The sequence below is a fragment of the Rhinoderma darwinii genome, chromosome 7 (genome assembly GCF_050947455.1).
Source record: "Rhinoderma darwinii isolate aRhiDar2 chromosome 7, aRhiDar2.hap1, whole genome shotgun sequence".
In the NCBI taxonomy this organism is placed as follows: Eukaryota; Metazoa; Chordata; class Amphibia; order Anura; family Rhinodermatidae; genus Rhinoderma; species Rhinoderma darwinii.
The window spans coordinates 12,941,125-12,959,815 of record NC_134693.1 but is presented as its reverse complement, the minus strand read 5'-3'; the positions used below and the strand labels follow the sequence as shown (position 1 = coordinate 12,959,815).

General features: G+C 42.8%; 1 protein-coding gene across 6 annotated transcripts in view; it reads right to left on the bottom strand.

Annotated features, from left to right (window-relative positions):
• The window catches only part of PDE4B (phosphodiesterase 4B), a 315,672-nt gene that overhangs the window by 7,124 nt on the left and 289,857 nt on the right, over positions 1-18,691 (bottom strand). For 5 of the 6 annotated variants that reach the window (XM_075832791.1, XM_075832792.1, XM_075832790.1 and 2 more), the window contains 2 exons: positions 17,021-17,133; positions 2,755-2,848 (listed from right to left, as the gene is read on the bottom strand). In XM_075832791.1, the coding sequence (XP_075688906.1) occupies positions 2,755-2,848; positions 17,021-17,133 (207 nt within the window). Of the gene's footprint in view, positions 1-2,754; positions 2,849-3,541; positions 4,424-17,020; positions 17,134-18,691 lie in introns of those variants that run through there. The other variant, XM_075832796.1, reaches the window with a different exon arrangement.

Genomic DNA, 18,691 nt, shown 5'->3' with positions numbered 1-18,691 from the left:
TTTGCACCATGAGTGTGTTATAATAGCGCTACCATATAATTATTTGAGAGGTTCTGTTGACAGGGTCAATACAGCAGAGCCCTTAGACCCCAGGGTTGTAGGACAGGCGGCTGTGAGGTGTAATAAAGTAGGTTATCGCATTCCCCTGGCCCTCCACTCGGCCATCTTTAACGGGCCCCAGATATGCGCTTGCTTTTTAATTAAAGCCTCGGCACAATAGAGAATAATTGAGCTGATCCGCAGCGGTGTCTGGAGTGCCGCAGTAAAGAAGGCCGCTATTATTCACTTGCGCCATCACTTTGACAGTAATAGGTGTTTCCCTCTGGGCTGCAGCTTAGACGGGGAGAATTGATGAGCAGCTCCTGAATGGAATCTCCTGGAGAGCGTGTGAAATCTCCAGTCATCTAAAGACCTCAGCCCATCGCAACACTGCGCATAGACCAATCCTGGAGGGTTAGAAATAGGATGATGTCACCGTCTACCGCCCAAAGTGACATCTCCGGCTTCACATGTCAAAATCCCCCTAACAAGGAAATCCCCACACGTCATTCCTACCCATATCCTTCCCACTCAAGCCTTATCGCACCCCCGATGGAATTAGGAATATCCATAAAACACATCACAAGCTGCAATCCTCTCCTGTTTACCACTGGAATCTGCACAGGAGGAGGTAGTCAGCCATTTGCAAAAGCTCAGCCGGAGCAGAAAGTAAAGCCGAAGCAACCGGGTCACCGTCTACTAACACGTACAACACCAATTCCTTGTTCACTGAGACAATCTTATGTAATATCTATAGATGTCTTTACATCTATCTACAGGATTTATCTATCTAATATACATCTCCCTATATTCTATCTCTCGGATATCTTTCTAATATCTATCATCTATATATAATCTCTCATCTCCATCTACAGCATCTAATATCTATCATATATATATATATTTATTATAATCATCTATTTTTTTAACTACTATGTATGTACATATACACCTAATATCTGTCTATCTATCTCATATCTATCTATCTATCTATCTATCTATCTATCTATCTCATATCTATCTATCTATCTCATATCTATCTATCTATCTCATATCTATCTATCTATCTCATATCTATCTATCTATCTATCTATCTCATATCTATCTATCTATATCTATCTATCTCATATCTATCTATCTATCTATCTCATATCTATCTATCTCATATCTATCTATCTCATATCTATCTATCTCATATCTATCTATCTCATATCTATCTATCTCATATCTATCTATCTCATATCTATCTATCTCATATCTATCTATCTCATATCTATCTATCTCATATCTATCTATCTCATATCTATCTATCTCATATCTATCTATCTATCTATCTCATATCTATCTATCTCATATCTATCTATCTCATATCTATCTATCTCATATCTATCTATCTCATATCTATCTATCTCATATCTATCTATCTCATATCTATCTATCTCATATCTATCTATCTCATATCTATCTATCTCATATCTATCTATCTCATATCTATCTATCTCATATCTATCTATCTCATATCTATCTATCTATCTATCTCATATCTATCTATCTATCTATCTCATATCTATCTATCTATCTATCTATCTATCTCATATCTATCTATCTCATATCTATCTATCTCATATCTATCTATCTCATATCTATCTATCTCATATCTATCTATCTCATATCTATCTATCTCATATCTATCTATCTCATATCTATCTATCTCATATCTATCTATCTATCTATCTATCTATCTATCTATCTATCTATCTATCTATCTATCTATCTATCTATCTATCTATCTCTCATATCTATCTATCTATGTCATATCTATCTATCTATCTATCTATCTCATATCTATCTATCTATGTCATATCTATCTATCTATCTATCTCATATCTATCTATCTATCTCTCATATCTATCTCTCTATGTCATATCTATCTATCTATCTATCTATCTATCTATCTCATATCTATCTATCTATGTCATATCTATCTATCTATCTATCTATCTATCTCATATCTATCTATCTATGTCATATCTATCTAGTTCATTATAAATAATTTTCCTCTAAAATCCCCAGTAAATATAAATCCTTTCACTTCTCTAAAGTTGTTAAAAGTTATATTCAGCTGTTCAGTTCTATCTGTTTCTGGGAAAGCTGGGTATCAACCAATATAGCTGCCCCTAGAGCTCAGCCAGAAGTTTCTTCCAGCTTCCCTAGACTCCTGACAAATCTATTTATAAATGCAGCAATTTATTATTTATTCCCTCCTGCAAAACTAGGAAGACTTGCCGTTCAGGACTATGGATAGGCTGGACGTCATCCCCTGTGGGAACAGCAATGCCACCTCCCTCTCTCCCAGAAATGAATATAGCCGAGTAGAATTACATAGCGTGAACTTTTTTTGGGGAAAATAGAATTTCTCGTTACTTGGTGCAGGAAAAACCAAAATGGACTGTTATGGAGATGACGTGTGTCTGACGGGCTCCAATTCACACGTGAAACTAAGTGCAATAACAATGATGTCTCCTGCAGGCCGCATACCATCCCACGACGCGTCTCCGGTACAATATATTTAACAAATCCGAGGGAGTTCCCGTGGATTTCCGCTGGAATAAAGAGATTCACCTGCCTGCAGCGATTTAATAATGGTCATTTAACAAGAGCTGTGTCAACCTGGCAAAGGATTGTGGGTATGCAGCAAATCAAAGGCTTTCTTACCGAGGAACGTGCTGGAGATATACTCCGACACCTGGTTGCCTGAACGGCTCATCTCAGAGAGGTGGGTCAGCTCCCGATTCAACATCCTCTTGAACTGTTATAAAAAAAGAAAACGTAACATTTAGTGATATAAAGTCTCCATGGCCGCCTGATACGTTTATATATCTCTATTCACTAACTAGGTCATAGGATCCCCCCAACCCCTGATCTCTGCATTAGGAATTTGTATTGTAAAAAAACCAAAAACCTCCAGACTCCATGTCCAGATCCAAAACCGGGGACTGAGGAGATCAAAAGTCTTAAAAGATTAAAGTTCTTTGTGATTGAGGAGAGCGATCGTCGTGGCGAACGGCAGATACAGGACTATCACGTGACGCTGCCTCATCACATACAGAGCAAATATCGCTGCCCTAATCACATTTCTACAACGCACAATCCCCGGATATCACTTCATAGAGAAGATACAAAAATGCAGCAATAACTGCAAATAACCTCATCAGGGGCATTAAAGGCGGAGGTTTTAAGAAAGAACGACGAGTAATGGACGATCAGGCAAAACTGTGCACGGAGGTTTCCAAAAATATACAGTTAGACCTTATATAGGCAAATGAAACAGTGTCAAATAAAATGGAATACAATATATACAATGTAATTCAAGATACAATAAAATAATTTATACATGCACAAGTATATATATATATAGAACACACAAAATAAATTATATATATATATATATATATATATATATATATATATTCATTGGGGTCCCCAGACCTCAAAAACCCACCTTGATGTAGCCCCAAGACACAGAAAGCAAGTAATTTGCTTCAGGCATTTTGGAATCGTCCCCAGATTTAAAAACAGATCCCTTGCAAAGAATTCAGATCTCATACAGAGGAATATCCGAAGCGATCAGGAGATCCCAGGAAATCAGCGGTGATCGGCAAAGAAATAATAATCAACTGCTGGGACATCGCTCCCGGATCCCAAATGTCTTTAGACCAAGTAGAAGAGAAACCCTTAATTCCATGGTAGCGCAGCACAAACTGTGGGCAGGGACAGCACAAAGGATGCAGCAGGCAGGCAGGCGGCAGTCCTAGTGCAAGCACTTAGTGCCCATCAGCAGTCCTGGTTTTAGCGGGGATCCTGTGTCACATTAGTCGTGCTCAGCTGAGCAATGCAGTGAAGTAATAATTATTCCATGGTGAGGGGGCTGTCAGTCCTGGTGCTCCATCGCTCTGAATGGAGAGAGATTAAGATGGTGGAAGTCCCTGCATAATTGAATAGAGCACCGCCACCCCTGTAGGTGGCACATCTCAGCCTGGGTATTTAACCCTTCACTCGGCGTCGGGAAATCACAGCCATTCATGTCACGGCTTAGGAAATGCCATGATTTAATAGGAGGCATCCGATACCGGAGTCCCTGGCGTCTATGCCCGTAGCCACATCACGTATCGCTCTAGTCAGTAACGTCCTGCGGATCTCAGCAAAAAAATGCTGAAATAGTTAAAAAGGTGCATGTGATTTCTACGGGATTTCTGCTGGGTTTTCATGCCTCCCGCCTACTGACATTAATGCGGAATCAAGATATTAATTATAGGACACAACGAAGCATTTCAACAATGAGGGGCAAAGGAAAGGATACAAATTTCGGGATAATATCGGGATCTATTGTTTTTGGCCGTGTTAAATAATTCCGTTTCAGCTGGTTGAGGATGACATCACCCCCCCCCCCCCTCCTCCCAATCTGCTCTATTCATGGGAAACCTAGAGATGCAGTGTGCAAATCCCTGCAACCCCGGGAGCCGCTTCAAATACAGCCAATTTAAGGAATATTCTGTTGTCGTGGCAACTGCATCACATGACCCTCTGTACTGTACAGCGCCCGTTTCGATTAAATCATTCATTAAATATAGTGTTCCTGCAAAAATTCTCTACCGTGGGATTCCACGGCATCCCCTACCTTATTAACCCATTATATCGCCCATTATATCACCTGTCTCGCCGCACACCCTGTCTTTACATTTAGCAAGGATCACCGGGCTGCAGTGTCCTAAATTCCTGCCTCAAATAGCTGACCCAGTTTTCCAGATTTCACGGTCTTTCCAATTTTTTGCAATCTTGTTGCGCTTTGCAAAGGTCACGTATCGAAGATTAGGAAATACGATGGGGAACTAGAAGTCCCAGCATGTCCTGCAAGCACCTGGATGGCCGGGCATGCTGCCATTTGTAGTTCGGACTCAGATTTTATTTTTGCATGCCTATTAAGATCACACATAAGATTGGGCAGTGGCTACATTATTAAGCTTGTGCGTTGGGGTTGGCGCTTGTTGGGTCAAGTCATGAATCATACCCAGCACTGTTACAATATCTATTTTATATGGGTACAAGTGAACCACCACCCTGCCTGCCCAGTACATATCACCACCCTACGCTGCCAGCGTCTACAGACAGAGGAGCCCAGTGCAGACTGTACCTGCGTGGGGGACACCCCATATACACGGCAGACGTATTTCTGGCTTCTCTACATAAAGGGGCCATCTTACATCTATGGGTGGATGCGGTACTGTACACTTATATTTTATCTATGGTTCCCTGTTATCAGCCGTTTCAGGATGGAGAGAGGGCGACTAGAAGTCCAGCGATCACTACTTTATATTACACGTCTCCAGCGCAGATACATAGATGTGAATGATCATAGCAGCACTTTCTTTAGGCTTTGCTTGTATTTTTTGATTATTTTACATTTAGGCTACATTCACACGGGCGTGACAGTTTTACGCGCATAAATCTGGTCCGCGTGCGTTGCGTTATTGCATCTGTGCTTTGCGAGCGGCATGTGTTTTTCACGCACTCGCAAAGCACTTTTTTTTCTTCAATGGAATCGATGCACAAATCACGCACAGCACGCAGATGAGTTTTACGCTCGTCTGAATGAGCCCTTATTCAACAACGACCATCACATGGACCTTTAAAAAATAGGACGTCGTATTTTTTTGGCGCTTCGCGCATCCCTCCATTTACTCTAGCGTGATAACGCGTCGCGAAGGGAACAGCACGGATGCACCTCGGATGTGAAAACATCTAGCCAAACTTTTCCTTTAAGAATCAGTAGGGGGTGGGGGGGGGGGGGGTCTGATTTCACGGAGCTTCACCTGTGTGATCTCCTGTCATTACTTTTCATCGACTTCTCCTTTAAATTACTGGTTACATTTTCTTTATGGGAGACTCAGTTATTCTGAAATAATCGTGCACCGATTTTCAAATGGCACAACAGAATAATGGGGTGCATCACCACGTCCACCGGTCCGGATACAAGACCAGATAGAAGTTTCCCCATTCACCTAGTTACAGTCTCTCTTATGGATTCACTCTGCCATTTGCTGGAGATCCCCACAGGGGGAGGTCGCATTGTGTTGTCTGCACAGATCACTGAGCAATTTTCTGTGAATATTCATTTAATGAATTCTTGGCTAACAGAGACTGACAGAAATGGCACAAAAAACACGTGAAAAAAGAATAATCCATGAATCTGGAAGATGCTCAGTTCCCGACAGTCAGGACAGAGCCGGAGATTCCGGTGAACGTCGATCTTTGATTTTTGGGTTTTCTCTAAAGGTCATTTTCTCACCAGTGACTAACACGCACCCCTGTGACATTCATCGCATGGAACGCGTGCGCCTGACCTAAATGGGGTTTCCCCTGCTGTAGTTTCTATACAACTTCTAATCAAACCACAATCTTTAAGATGACTTAATATCCTTATCAGACCCAGAGTGCAGACCTCATGTAACCCTCTTATTTCACATGAGGGTCTCGCTATATAATGGCGACAACACTGGGAAGAAAAGGCTGGGGGTATCTATGATGTATAGTACGTGAGTCGTCATCTTCTGTCAAGGTTTTAAAGGGATTGTCCAGTTTAGAAAATCCATTTCCATACCCCCGATTAGGGAATTCTGAGTTAATAGAGGGGGGGGGGGGGTCCTCTGGTCAGGATCCTCATCTCTTGGGCAGAGTGGGGAGCGGTTACATAGATAGTCTCTCTCTGGAGGACCTGTCCTATATTACACAGACAACACATTGATATGAATGTACACTGTGTAATACCTCATTTCTACTGTGATGGTGCTGCAGGGAAACTGTACACTTACTGCCAGGTTTCCCCACAGATTGCAGCTGATCGTTGGGGGCCCCAACAGGGGGACACTATGTTAGAAGGTTTCCTTGACAAATAGGGATTGTCCAAAGCGGAGAACCCCAAAATTATATTCAGCCATTTATTAGTGGTATCCAATTCTAGGATCGTTGGGTGACTACTAGTGTGGACACCATTACTCAGCTTTTCTAGAATCCTAAATTAAATATCTGTAGTAATACTCCCCTTCCCCATATTGCTACATAACTAGGTAGATTTGCCCATCAAAAGTCTTGGAAAGCAGGGCGACAACTCTTGTGGAAACTATGGGGGCAGCTATTTTGGTTTTCACCCATATTTCCCAAAAACATCATACTGAGAAATGGCTAAATATAAATTTTTAAGAGGTTGATTCAAATACTTTTTTGGATGGTTAGAAAACTTGTGCTGTTTTATGACAGCCTGTTGTTTTGAGTCTACAGGCTGCCATAAACAGCCACCATATTTTGATGACTAATTTAGCATATCATTCCTTATTCCCAAGCAAGGGCTTTTACGTGCTGGTAAAGGAAGTATTTCCAATAATAAAACTGTATTAATGGTCCCAAGATACAATCATCTAAGGTCACCGAATGTGAACCCTCCCTTTAAGCCCGAGTTTTACAAATTCCACGTATTCTTTACATTAGTTACAACCTACGCAGTGGTGTAAAGAAAGATAAACATGCGTGAGGCTTCCCTTTGATCTGCTATCATTTCATAGATCTGTGTGGCAGGCCCGGCCTCAGTGCACACACTACATAATCACAGGCAGGCCTTGCAGGAAGTGGTTTACAGACATTTCTCATTTTATGGTTCATGTGGCTTTCTGATGACGTTAATCGTTTTGCAAAACTTCTGCAGAATAAAGCAGGACTGTGTGCGACTGGGGACAAGAAGCACGTGCAGCCCCCCGTCCCGGCTCAGCATGTACAGAAACCAGGCCTGGACTCCTGCACGTGTCTGCCCTGCCATTTGGCCGCGCGGTGTCAGACTGTGAGAGTCTCGGCTTTCCCACTGGGTGACAACCATCTTGAAACGTAATTTAGCCTTTACAGGGTCCCTGCACACAGCTGTTCACTGCGGTCCCTGGAGCTCAGGACACACAGAATAAGTATAACGCCGGCCTTACAAGGGTCTACAGCCACTCATCTTGGTCAATTCGAAGATTTTTTTTCTCCGTGACTGGCCGTACGTGCATTTTCCTGGCCGCGTTAGAACATGTATGGGCACTTTAAGTCCTTGAATCGTCCTGTTCTGCCATGAGGTAGTTAAAACAATTATCAGTCACCTCTTCGGGCATTTTTGGAAAAGCTGGTTGGCATCCAGAATGGCCATTATGTATGCCAATTGGCAGATATGCCTTCATACAGCCACTGCTTCTGTATCGCTGCGTAGAAAGGAATAACTACACAGACTTGCCATTCCGGACTCTGCAAAAGCTGGGTGACTACTACTCTGGACGTCTGTAATGGTGGCCATATTGGTTGTTACCCTATAACTAAGAAACAGCTAAATTAACTTGACAGAAGAGGACGACTCAATTTTTGTTAGTCCGTGAACCCAAGTAGATAAGAAGAAATGACACCGCTCTATACCCCTCTGTCATGGCAGCACCTCCAGTAGCAGCAGGGAGGCAACCTGTGACCCTCCACCTGTTGTGGAACTACAAATGCCAGCATGTATTACAAAGCAGAGCCCTGTTTTTCCAAGAACTACAGCAGACAATGTATGCCGCCTCCTAAGACTGAACAAGGCCGAAAGACATTCTGGGACTTGTAGTTCTATAGGTTGTAACAAGGTGAGGACGTGATCTTGCAGGCAGGATAAAGGAGACCTTGTATTTTTGTTATGGGCGGGTGACTGGTCTCATGAGCCAGTGTTTCTGGAAAGCTTTCTTATCTGAAAGACAAATCATAGCAGGAGCTGGGGTGCAGGAAAAGAAAGACTCAACAACCTGGCAGCGGGCAGAGGAAGCAACACGTATTAGTGGGCAAACTATCTCCGCTGGCAGTCTAACAAAACAAACGATACCGGCACGCTCTGCACATAGGCTCTTGGCCCGAGACCAAAAATAGCGTTAGAAGTGACTGACAGAGGCAGGAGATGGATCTCCCCAATGACTCGTACGTGTCTTTTAACCATGCGGGAGAAAAGTCAACTACGCCTTTGCCCATCTTGATGACAGACGTGCCCCTTCCTATTGTCTCATAAAACTTCCTCTCTTTCAATGTTTTGCAGAGACTTACACGTACTCCGAGAGGTAATGTCCCGGGCAACTGGAGAGGAACAATTCTCCCTCTGCTCTTGGTATCAATGTCACGTCCTTCTTTCCGAGAATTTTACCATCCAACTACTGCAGATCTATGAGAACCGGCGCCCAAACAGTCCCTCGATAGTTATAAGACGTGTCAAATATATATACGGTTTTCAAACGGGGTTAGATGGGTGTGAGGGACGGCTCTAGATTGTTGTACTCGCATCTTTTCCTGCTCATAAAAGTCCATGGAAACTTTGTGGTGCCAAGTCATAAAGTCTTGGCTGCTGCTGCCTTACACATGGCGTGTACTCAATGCCAGTCTGAGGGCCCTGCAGCTCCAACACAACGTCATGGGTCATCATCCAGCACAGGCCTGAGAGGGAGCTCAGACATCAACAACTGTCAAGAGATTGAAGTGACTTCCATTTTCCTTATCAAGCACTAAAGCCTCCTACAGATTATTGTGTGTGTGGTCTAACATTAGGAAACTTGGACTGGCTAGGCTTTTTTTTCCTTTCCGCTTCTTTTTTTTCCACTGGGAGATAAGCAATGGACGCGGTGTTTGGTAGCTCGTGATTTGCTATGTTACTCCTGCTGAGCCAAACATGCATGTTATTGGGGGTGTTGAGTAGATAGTTGTTGGCGGAACCATTGGTTTGTGGTTTGGCTTGATGTCTAGAGGTCACAGACAGTAAGAATGGCTGAAGGCCCTTTAACTCTTTGGAGATGAAATCAGTGGCTGGCTGAAAACTCTTGTGCCGCTTATCCTGGTGGAAATGGTATCAGATGGGAAACATCTAATCTGTCGGACAAGGGTCTGTCTTCCGTGTATGGACTGGAGGATGATTAGGCCACAGTGAGAAGGCAGAGAAGTTCGGAGACACTGACCAGATCTTGTAATGTGTCATGTAACTTCTCTTTTCCCTATAACTAATGGCAATGTAAGTGCTACAGGCCGAACTTCTGACGAGTTCCTTATTCTTATTTTCTTCTGCATGTTAAGAGGTTGCAAAGGAAGTAATTTACGCAGTTTTAGCGATCTATTGTGTCCGCCGTATTAATGCAGCTTCCTTCCCGGAAACCTTTCCAGACAAAGCCATTACAAGCCCTAGTCATATTGTGTTATTGAGAGCACTGGGCACGGGTCACTTACACAACAGATGAATGCAAGAGCTTACCGATCAATGATCCTGGCCCTATAGATAATGTGGGTTCCATTAGGGGGGGGGGGGGGCTCAGAACAGTCCCTTTCTTGTTGCCCTTAAAGCCTTGTTCACACAGTGCTAAGAAAAAAACCACGTTTAAACATGTCAAGAACGCTAGGGTTTTTGTAAAGCGCTTTTTAAAATACAGGCGTTTTTTGACGCGTTTTGTGTGCGTAATTAGGACACCCATTGACTATGGGAATTAGGCGCGTTTTACGGCGCCAAGAATGGACCTGACGCTTCTTTTTTTACAGGGCACATTTGTTAAACGCACATTAAAAAAAATGCGTCGTATGCACTACAATGCGCTTTCCCATTGATGTCAATGGGAAGCATAAAGCACAAGTTTTTGACGCGTTTTGCATCAAAAACGTGTCATACACGCCATGTGAACAAGGCCTAAAAAATGCAGATACCATTATTTATATGTTTTCTCGGTGTAAACACGTACGTCTATAGAAGGTCTGGATAAGGCGTCCACTTTCACGTCGCTGTGTAGCATCCGGCACGCTGAATGTTTACAGTCATTTTAATGATGTGTTATGTGACTCGGTTTAAAAAACAAAATTCTGGAAGAAAAGTGACAAACATGTTGAGAAAACTCTCTTGGCAAACACATTTTCCAAATTCCTTCACTAGTTAATTAACTCAAGGAAATCAGGAAAAAGGACGTTGAACAAAAAAAGTATTTATCCTGCGAGTAACATTCTCAAGCCTCCGCCGCAGCTCCTTGGAAGTAAAAATCCGGATGGCAGTTGCCAAGCTGTCATGTTACACGCCGACTTATGTTTATAAATCCTGCTGAGCTGCGAGGGGACAATGGCTACATTCACCGATCCAGTGGAGGTGTCACTGGCCTGGCCGTTCATCAGACAATCCGAAGGAAAAACAGAGCTCGCAACGTGCACCTCATCATGATATAGTTACTTTATAGCCCCTGTGATAGCAATAACTGACAGGCACAGGTTCTGGCCTGTGATATCGTCCAATAGAAATGATTTACAATGAAATGAGATGTCACCTATGTGGCAGAGCTGAGTTTGTCATATTGCATAACTCACTGTAATATCATGATTGTTGTCTAGGGTTTTACATAGGACTGCAGATAAACCTCGAGCATCATCTCACTTATCATAACCCCATAAAAGACAAATTCAGCTCCGCTACATCTATTGAAGATAACGTTTCTGATCTTTGCATAAGCTAAGGTTACCCATTCAATTTTAGCTATATGACTAGGTTCTCAACTCCATATAACACAACTCTGCTAAAGACTTTGAAATATCCGCTAAACCATTGACTTCGCCAACATTTAGACTCGGATTCGACTGTGACTTAAAGGGTAACTAAACTGTTAAAAAACTTTTGACATGTCAAAAGTTTCGATCGGTGGAGGTCCGAGCACTGAGATTCCACCGATCGCTAAAACGAAGTGGTTAGGTGATCGCTGTGCCGCTTCGTTTCTGATCAGCTTTCCTCGTAAAGCCAAGCGAGCGGTGTACAGACTCATAGACTTTCTATTAAGCCCATACACCGCTCTGAGGAAAGACGACCAGAAACGAAGCGGCCCAGCGCTCGCCCGAGTGCTTCTGCCGCTTCGTTTTAGCGATCGGTGGGGGTCTCAGTGCTCGGACCTCCACCCATCAAAACTTCTGACTTGTCAAAAGTTTTTTAAAAGTTCAGTTACCCTTTAAGGACATTTACCTAAAAGGAATACCAATTTATTGGAAAACCGACTTCAAATTTAGCACGACTCGAAACAGTCACCACTCCAATAGATTCTGATGTAGACTCTGATATTATTGCAAATTTTTCCATTCACTTCTGGACTACTTTAACTTCAATGGAGCTGAGCTGCAATACCAGACACAACCCATGGACACGTGTGGAGCAATTTTCAAAAGAAATCAGCCATGTTTTTCTAATCCTGGACAACCACTCGAAGGAAGAAAAAGTCATATTTTGGTTACAGGAGCACACGGGATCACATCCCTCCTTTATGTGTTGCATTAATCCTGCGTACACAATACGGGCGGTTCTTTTTTCCGCACTCTAGGTCAAATCCAAGTTCCAGACTATGAAATTGGAATATTATTATTTTCCCTACCACCGACATTACACTGGTTTCCTAAACAATAAATACCCACTGGGTGTTTTCTTTCCACATAGAACAAGGTTTTGCATGAAATCTAATGTCTTGAATCAATTTGGCTAATCCCCTGCAGTCTGGAGAGAGCCGAGGCTTTTGTTGTTGCACTCTTATACCCGAGTCAGGAAGGAGACGGGAAGCTGGAGTCACACTTAACAACGGTGTCTTGCCCACTCTCCTGCTGCCATGACGTAGTTTGGCCGGGGTAACGCCGGGCCAGGAACTGAGGGAGCGAGGTGTCAGGAAGGTGGGTCACATTTTAGAGTGTTATTGGAGAAGGGGGGAGTCCTGCTCATTCTTTCTACTCATTACCAATCTCTTCCTCTTATTCTTTCCTAAAACATCCTGTTTTCAAAACAAGTGTCTGTGAGCGTTGGATCAGCGGCTACGTAGTATCAGAGGGATACGATACATTTCCTACTTGACTCTTGTATTAGGGAATATGGTAAAATCTCAGCGGGTCATCGCTTTACAAATATAACATGAATATAATATTCTTGTCCTTAGCAACCCATCACGATTTGGGGGGGAAATCAGCCGATTATATAATGTGTATGGTGGTGTCCCGACTCCCCCATGACGGCAGATGTCGGGGAAGAAGGGATTCCAACATGCCCAATCCTTTTGTTGGCAAGGAGTTAGGCCGCTACCAGAAGAGTCCGGCTGTGGCTTTACTCCATCTCCCTATTGAGAACACACGGCCGATCATGCATGTGCATGGGGGAGCGAGGGGGAATAGCTGTCGGCCAAACGATCACAGCCATCTGAATTGCATGGCCAGCTTAAAAGGAGAAGCGCACCCCAACTTATCTTCTGATGATTGCGGCTCTTGGTAATGTGCCTCAACCACTTTGCCTCTGGTTGGGAGCATCCATGGCTCTTCAACACAACCCTTCTTTGGCATTGACTTTAGTGGCACTACTTTCGGCCTTTATCATAAACGGGCATTGCAATGGGTGCATTACCAAGCACTGGGACACCTATATTCTGGGAAAAGATCATATCAGGGGATGAGTTAGGCGTCATGCACACAACCGTGAGGGTTTTTACTGTCCGCAAATACGGATTATGGTCCGTAGTACATCCGGATTTACGGATCCACAAAAAAAACAACAGAGCTATCTTGGGGAATGGCCTGTCGTCGACACTTCCACAATTACGGATGGTTGCGGATCCACCTCCGTAGCTGTCCGCAATTGCGGCCAAAAATAGGACTTGTTTTATATTTTGCGGATCATTTCTATGGCATGGACACACACCTGTAAATATACGGAATGGTGTCCGTGACCAATACAAATAAATGGATCTGTAATTACGGATGAAAACTACGGTCGTGTGCATGGGGCCTTATAGTCGAAAAACCCTTTAGGTTGACAATACCCAGCCCTACAACCCAATGGGACTGTGTAAGGCCGTGATCTCTAACCTGTGGCTCTCCAGCTGTTGGGAAACTACAACTTCCTGCGGCTTTCAGGACATGCTGGTAGTGGTAGTTTTCAATGCTGGGAGTTATTATATCCCAACAGCTGGAGAGCCACAGGTTAGAGATCACTGGTGTATAGGGTGGGGGGAGATAATAAATCACCTTCAGTCTGCACTAATCAATAGCCTATTTGGAAACATCACCCAAGACTGTAAAGGGCTACATAGATGATTGCGGATTGCCACATCGTTTGCAGTTCAATCCCTCATGGTGCACTTTGTATATATATTTTTATTATCCATAATGGGACAAACCAAGTACAATCCGCCACTAGACTTCTGTTCTAAATTCAGTTTCAAGGAAAATGATAGTAAATCTATACACTAAACCCATGCCGGGACAATGAGATCAGTGGGGTGGTAGATCAGTCACTGTGCCAGGGTGTCATTAATAAACAGGTTGAAGGGCTGAGGAGGTTTAGTAAATTTATGCCAATTCTCACTGACATTCACCTGCCGGCGACAAACCCCATCTGTTCCATCAAAAAGAGTATTTAATGCAAAACCAGATCTGCTGCTTTGCACCCAAGAACTTCACTTAGTAAAGCGACAAAGACCCGGCCGCGACATAATAACAAACGCAGGATCCTTTGTAGCGGCAATAATCCCGATTGTTTATTTGCCTTCTGCACTTTCCAAGAGGTGATGACTGGTAGGAAGACGTGTGACACGGAGCGCACTATGTAAACCCGAGCATGAGCTCCAATATTATTACTATAGGGGAGTTTGTCATTTAACTCTATGGGCTGCATTAGTCATAGACTAAATTTACTATCCAGTTTAACTCCAACAGATGTACATCAAATATCACACGTGTCATTCTAGACATAAAACTAGAACAAACAAAAAAAGAAAATAAAATTTCGAAGAAAAAACAAAAACTTAGCACTCGTTGAGGGTAGAAATTCAATAAATCCAAGTTTATGATCAACTCAAATCCATAAACATCCTGACAAAATTGTCCACATACATATATTATTCATGGTAAGATCGCGCTGTAGGTTTACATCCAGTTCTAACGAAAACCACTGACCTAACGATATCACCATCAATTGTACCAAAATGTAAACCAAGCTATAATATGTTTGTAAAACTTAGCTCTGCTACATCTGCATCATCCGGCTCTGTCAACTCCATAAAACCCAGCACTAATATTTCCATCAGATTCATCACTGCTATATTGTAAAACCCAGTACTAATGCATTCGTATTATCCAGCTCTGCTACATCTGTAAAACCCAACTCTGCTACATTCGTATGGCTCTATTTACACATGCAGTTTTGATTCAGTTTTTGGTGCAGTTTTTTAAAGCCCAAATCAGAAGTGGATACAGAAGGAAGGGAAAGTATTTATCTTCCCTGTTTTGCATTCACTCCTGGTTTTGGCTTAATAAAAGTGCATCACAATTGCTTGTGTGATTCCAGCCGTAAACCCAGCTCTGCTACATTCATAAACCATAGCTTTAATACATTCATATAATCCAGCTCTGCTACATGAGTAAAACCATTCACTATTCAACGTATAAGTCTATAGTTTATAAACCTCAAGTAGCGAGCTATGATCCTCTACATCTCGGTTGTATTTTTTTTGTGTGTAATCCCCAACAGGAGAGATGAGGGGCAGTCAGTGCAATGTGCCGAAATCTCCGTAATACCAGAATAATCGGTAATCAGAGGCAGCGAGCGCCGGCGGGAACGTCTCTCACATTTACTAGATTCACTGTACACAGAAAGGTTTGTGAAAGTTCTCGCAGCAAAAAAGTGGTGGATATAATTTAATATAAATATAAGATACGAAAAAAAACCAACACAGAAATATATAATATGTAGAGAATATACAAATATATATACACACACACGCACGCACATAAATATATATATATGTAGTGGTCAATGCCAGTGTCCAAAGCAGCGACCTGTAAACACCAACAGAAGAGCCCCTCACCATATATAATATGCTGAACTGGTATAACAGACGAGGACATCTCTACTACTAAACCACAGACAAACCCCTCCGCCTTTGCAAAATACATCTGGGAGCCCGACTGGGTTCACTAAAGAGTAACCAAGGCAAAACACGATGAGGACGTATAATAATAATCATGTAATGTTAGTAGATAACGCCTATATATCATATACAGATGTAGCAGAGCTGGATTTGTTATTGATCCTTTCTTTCGTGCTAAGCCGGATTCCTTCCAGTATTGAGATCACTGCTCATTGCTCCAACATACAACCTCAGCTCGGCTGCTTTCAACCATCTTAGCTCTTCTACATCAATTTTTACTTGTATACTTCTCGCTTGTCTACAGCTTCCACTGCGAACCACTGGATATTAAGGATCGTCAACAGCCGGAGAGCTGCAAGAACTTTCCACAATATAAACCAACAGGTCTTCAACTGCTGCAGGACTACAACTCCCAGCTGGCTTGGTAAGGGTATTCTGGGGTCTGTCATTCGAAATCACTTTGTAGTAGGAGCCACTTATTGTCTACACAGATTTAACAAGTTTCTTCCTCCCATTGAGAAACATTAAAATTCCCTCCGTACAAGAGGTCAACAATTCATGCATCCAAATACTGTGTACTGCCTAGCAGGGCATGCTGACACTAGTAGTTCCCCACAACCAGACTTAACTTTGCAAGCCAATATATATGACATAAAATGGCAAGATTCATACCAATCCTCCTAATGTATATAGACTAGGGGTCTCCAACCTCTGGCATACTACAAATCCTAACCTACAGCTGTCAGGGCATGCTGAGATTTGTAGTTTTGCAACAGCTGGAGAGCCACACAGGCTGGAGACCACCACCAGAATATCACCGACGTGTTCATTGGTTGGACACTTCTACTTTCCCCGGGAAGGAGTCTTCCACGTGCTTAGACATTCCTTGGGATATTTCTTGGACAACGTATCTGAACCTTGGTGGAACGTACACGGCACACACACATTGGATATTGCTGGTTGGTCACTGGTGGACCCTCACTCACCTTGTTCGATGCCATCTCACTGACCGACCTGTAGGTCTGAATGGTCTCCAGCTGATCCAAGCACCAGTCCAACTCTTCCAAAGTGTCCATGGCAAGTTTCTGATAGGAATCCTCTGCAAACAAACACATGGACATGTATTCAGGCTCCAGGCTCTGCATGGTGGCTTCAGGTCCACCGCCGCAGCTGAGACACACTGTACTGTAAGCTGAGCAATGCTCCTTCATTATGTGCAGCGGCAGCCTGTCCTCTCCACTGTGCAGCACTAGTCTGAGCTCCTCACAAGCATTGCCTGTTTTCTATCAAGCCCTGTGCTGATGTCAGATGAGAACAAACTTCCTGCATAGGGTGGGAGGATCATCAGCCCTACATTAATGTGAATACTTCTCCACCTCACAAGCTGCGCTTCTCATAAGTATTAATCATCACTCACATACAGTTGGGCAACACAAAGCTTTCCAAAGTTTCCAATTGTTAGAAATTCTGCGCCTTTAAAAGACAACTTATAAAACTTTGTATATCATCCTGCAATATGTTACATAGATAATCACCGTATATCGGGGATGACTGTAATACCTTATACAGGGAGATTCCCCAATCTGGGGTCATTAATAGGAAAGGAAAAGAGCGGAAGCCCCCAACTCAGGAGAAAGGTGCAATATGGGTAAATAAAGAAACACTTGCTTTTCAGAAGATTTCCTGACTTAAAGTGAACGTCTACCTTTTAACACCTTGTCGTTTTTAGGTCTCAGTTTTTCTGATACACTACTCTGAATCCCCTGTGTAGATATGTGCTTAAATTCTGTCTCTGTCTGCAGCCACCACTAGGGGGAGCTAACTGCATACATATTTATTATTGAGTTCAATGTATTAACAGTATGCAGTAAGCTCCCTCTAGTGGTGGCTGCAGGTAGCTAGAACTTTATGATTTCTACTCAGAGGATTTAAATCTGTATTAGAAAAAATAAAGCTCTGCCCATTGTTAAGATATAATAAAATAATCAGCACAGAATTTTGGACTTATTTAGAATTTAAAAAAACGGTGTTCAAGGGTAGACATTCACTTAAAAGTCAATGTAGTTCATGTAGGACGGACTTGTCTCAGCACCCGGTCTCTGTAAAGTATCTAATATGGACTCTGCATTTGTATACAGTATAGTGATCCTGGTTTCCTCTGATGGTGGGGCCTCGTCTGCAGGGATATATTGTTATGGGGAGATTCAAGGACAAACACAAGCCCTTCAGTTATGTCCCCATAAAATGTCTCAGTGACAATAACAGTGCTCCATATAAGTGACAGCCACAGAGGCAACCAAGGCTGATAACTTATCCCCCCCCCCGTAAAGTCAGTGAGGTAAGAAATGGCACTAAAACGGTCTCAAACCACAGCAGTCACCAATGCCATGTGTGAACCAGGACGTCATAAATTCCCATATCCTAACATTGTACATCTGGCTGCTGTGGTAAAGTTTCAAAGTAAAAAATAAATGCTTCAAAACGCCCCCTGTGATCATGGTGTAAATCTCCGTGCACTGCACTCATACCTCTTGTTGAGCTGTGATGCCAGTGTGGTGCTTGTAAAGCTCAGGATGTCTCTTGATTGCACAGTAACCCTGGATAAACTCTGGCTGGGAACATATATGGTACATTGCTTCCATTAATCCCTACGATTG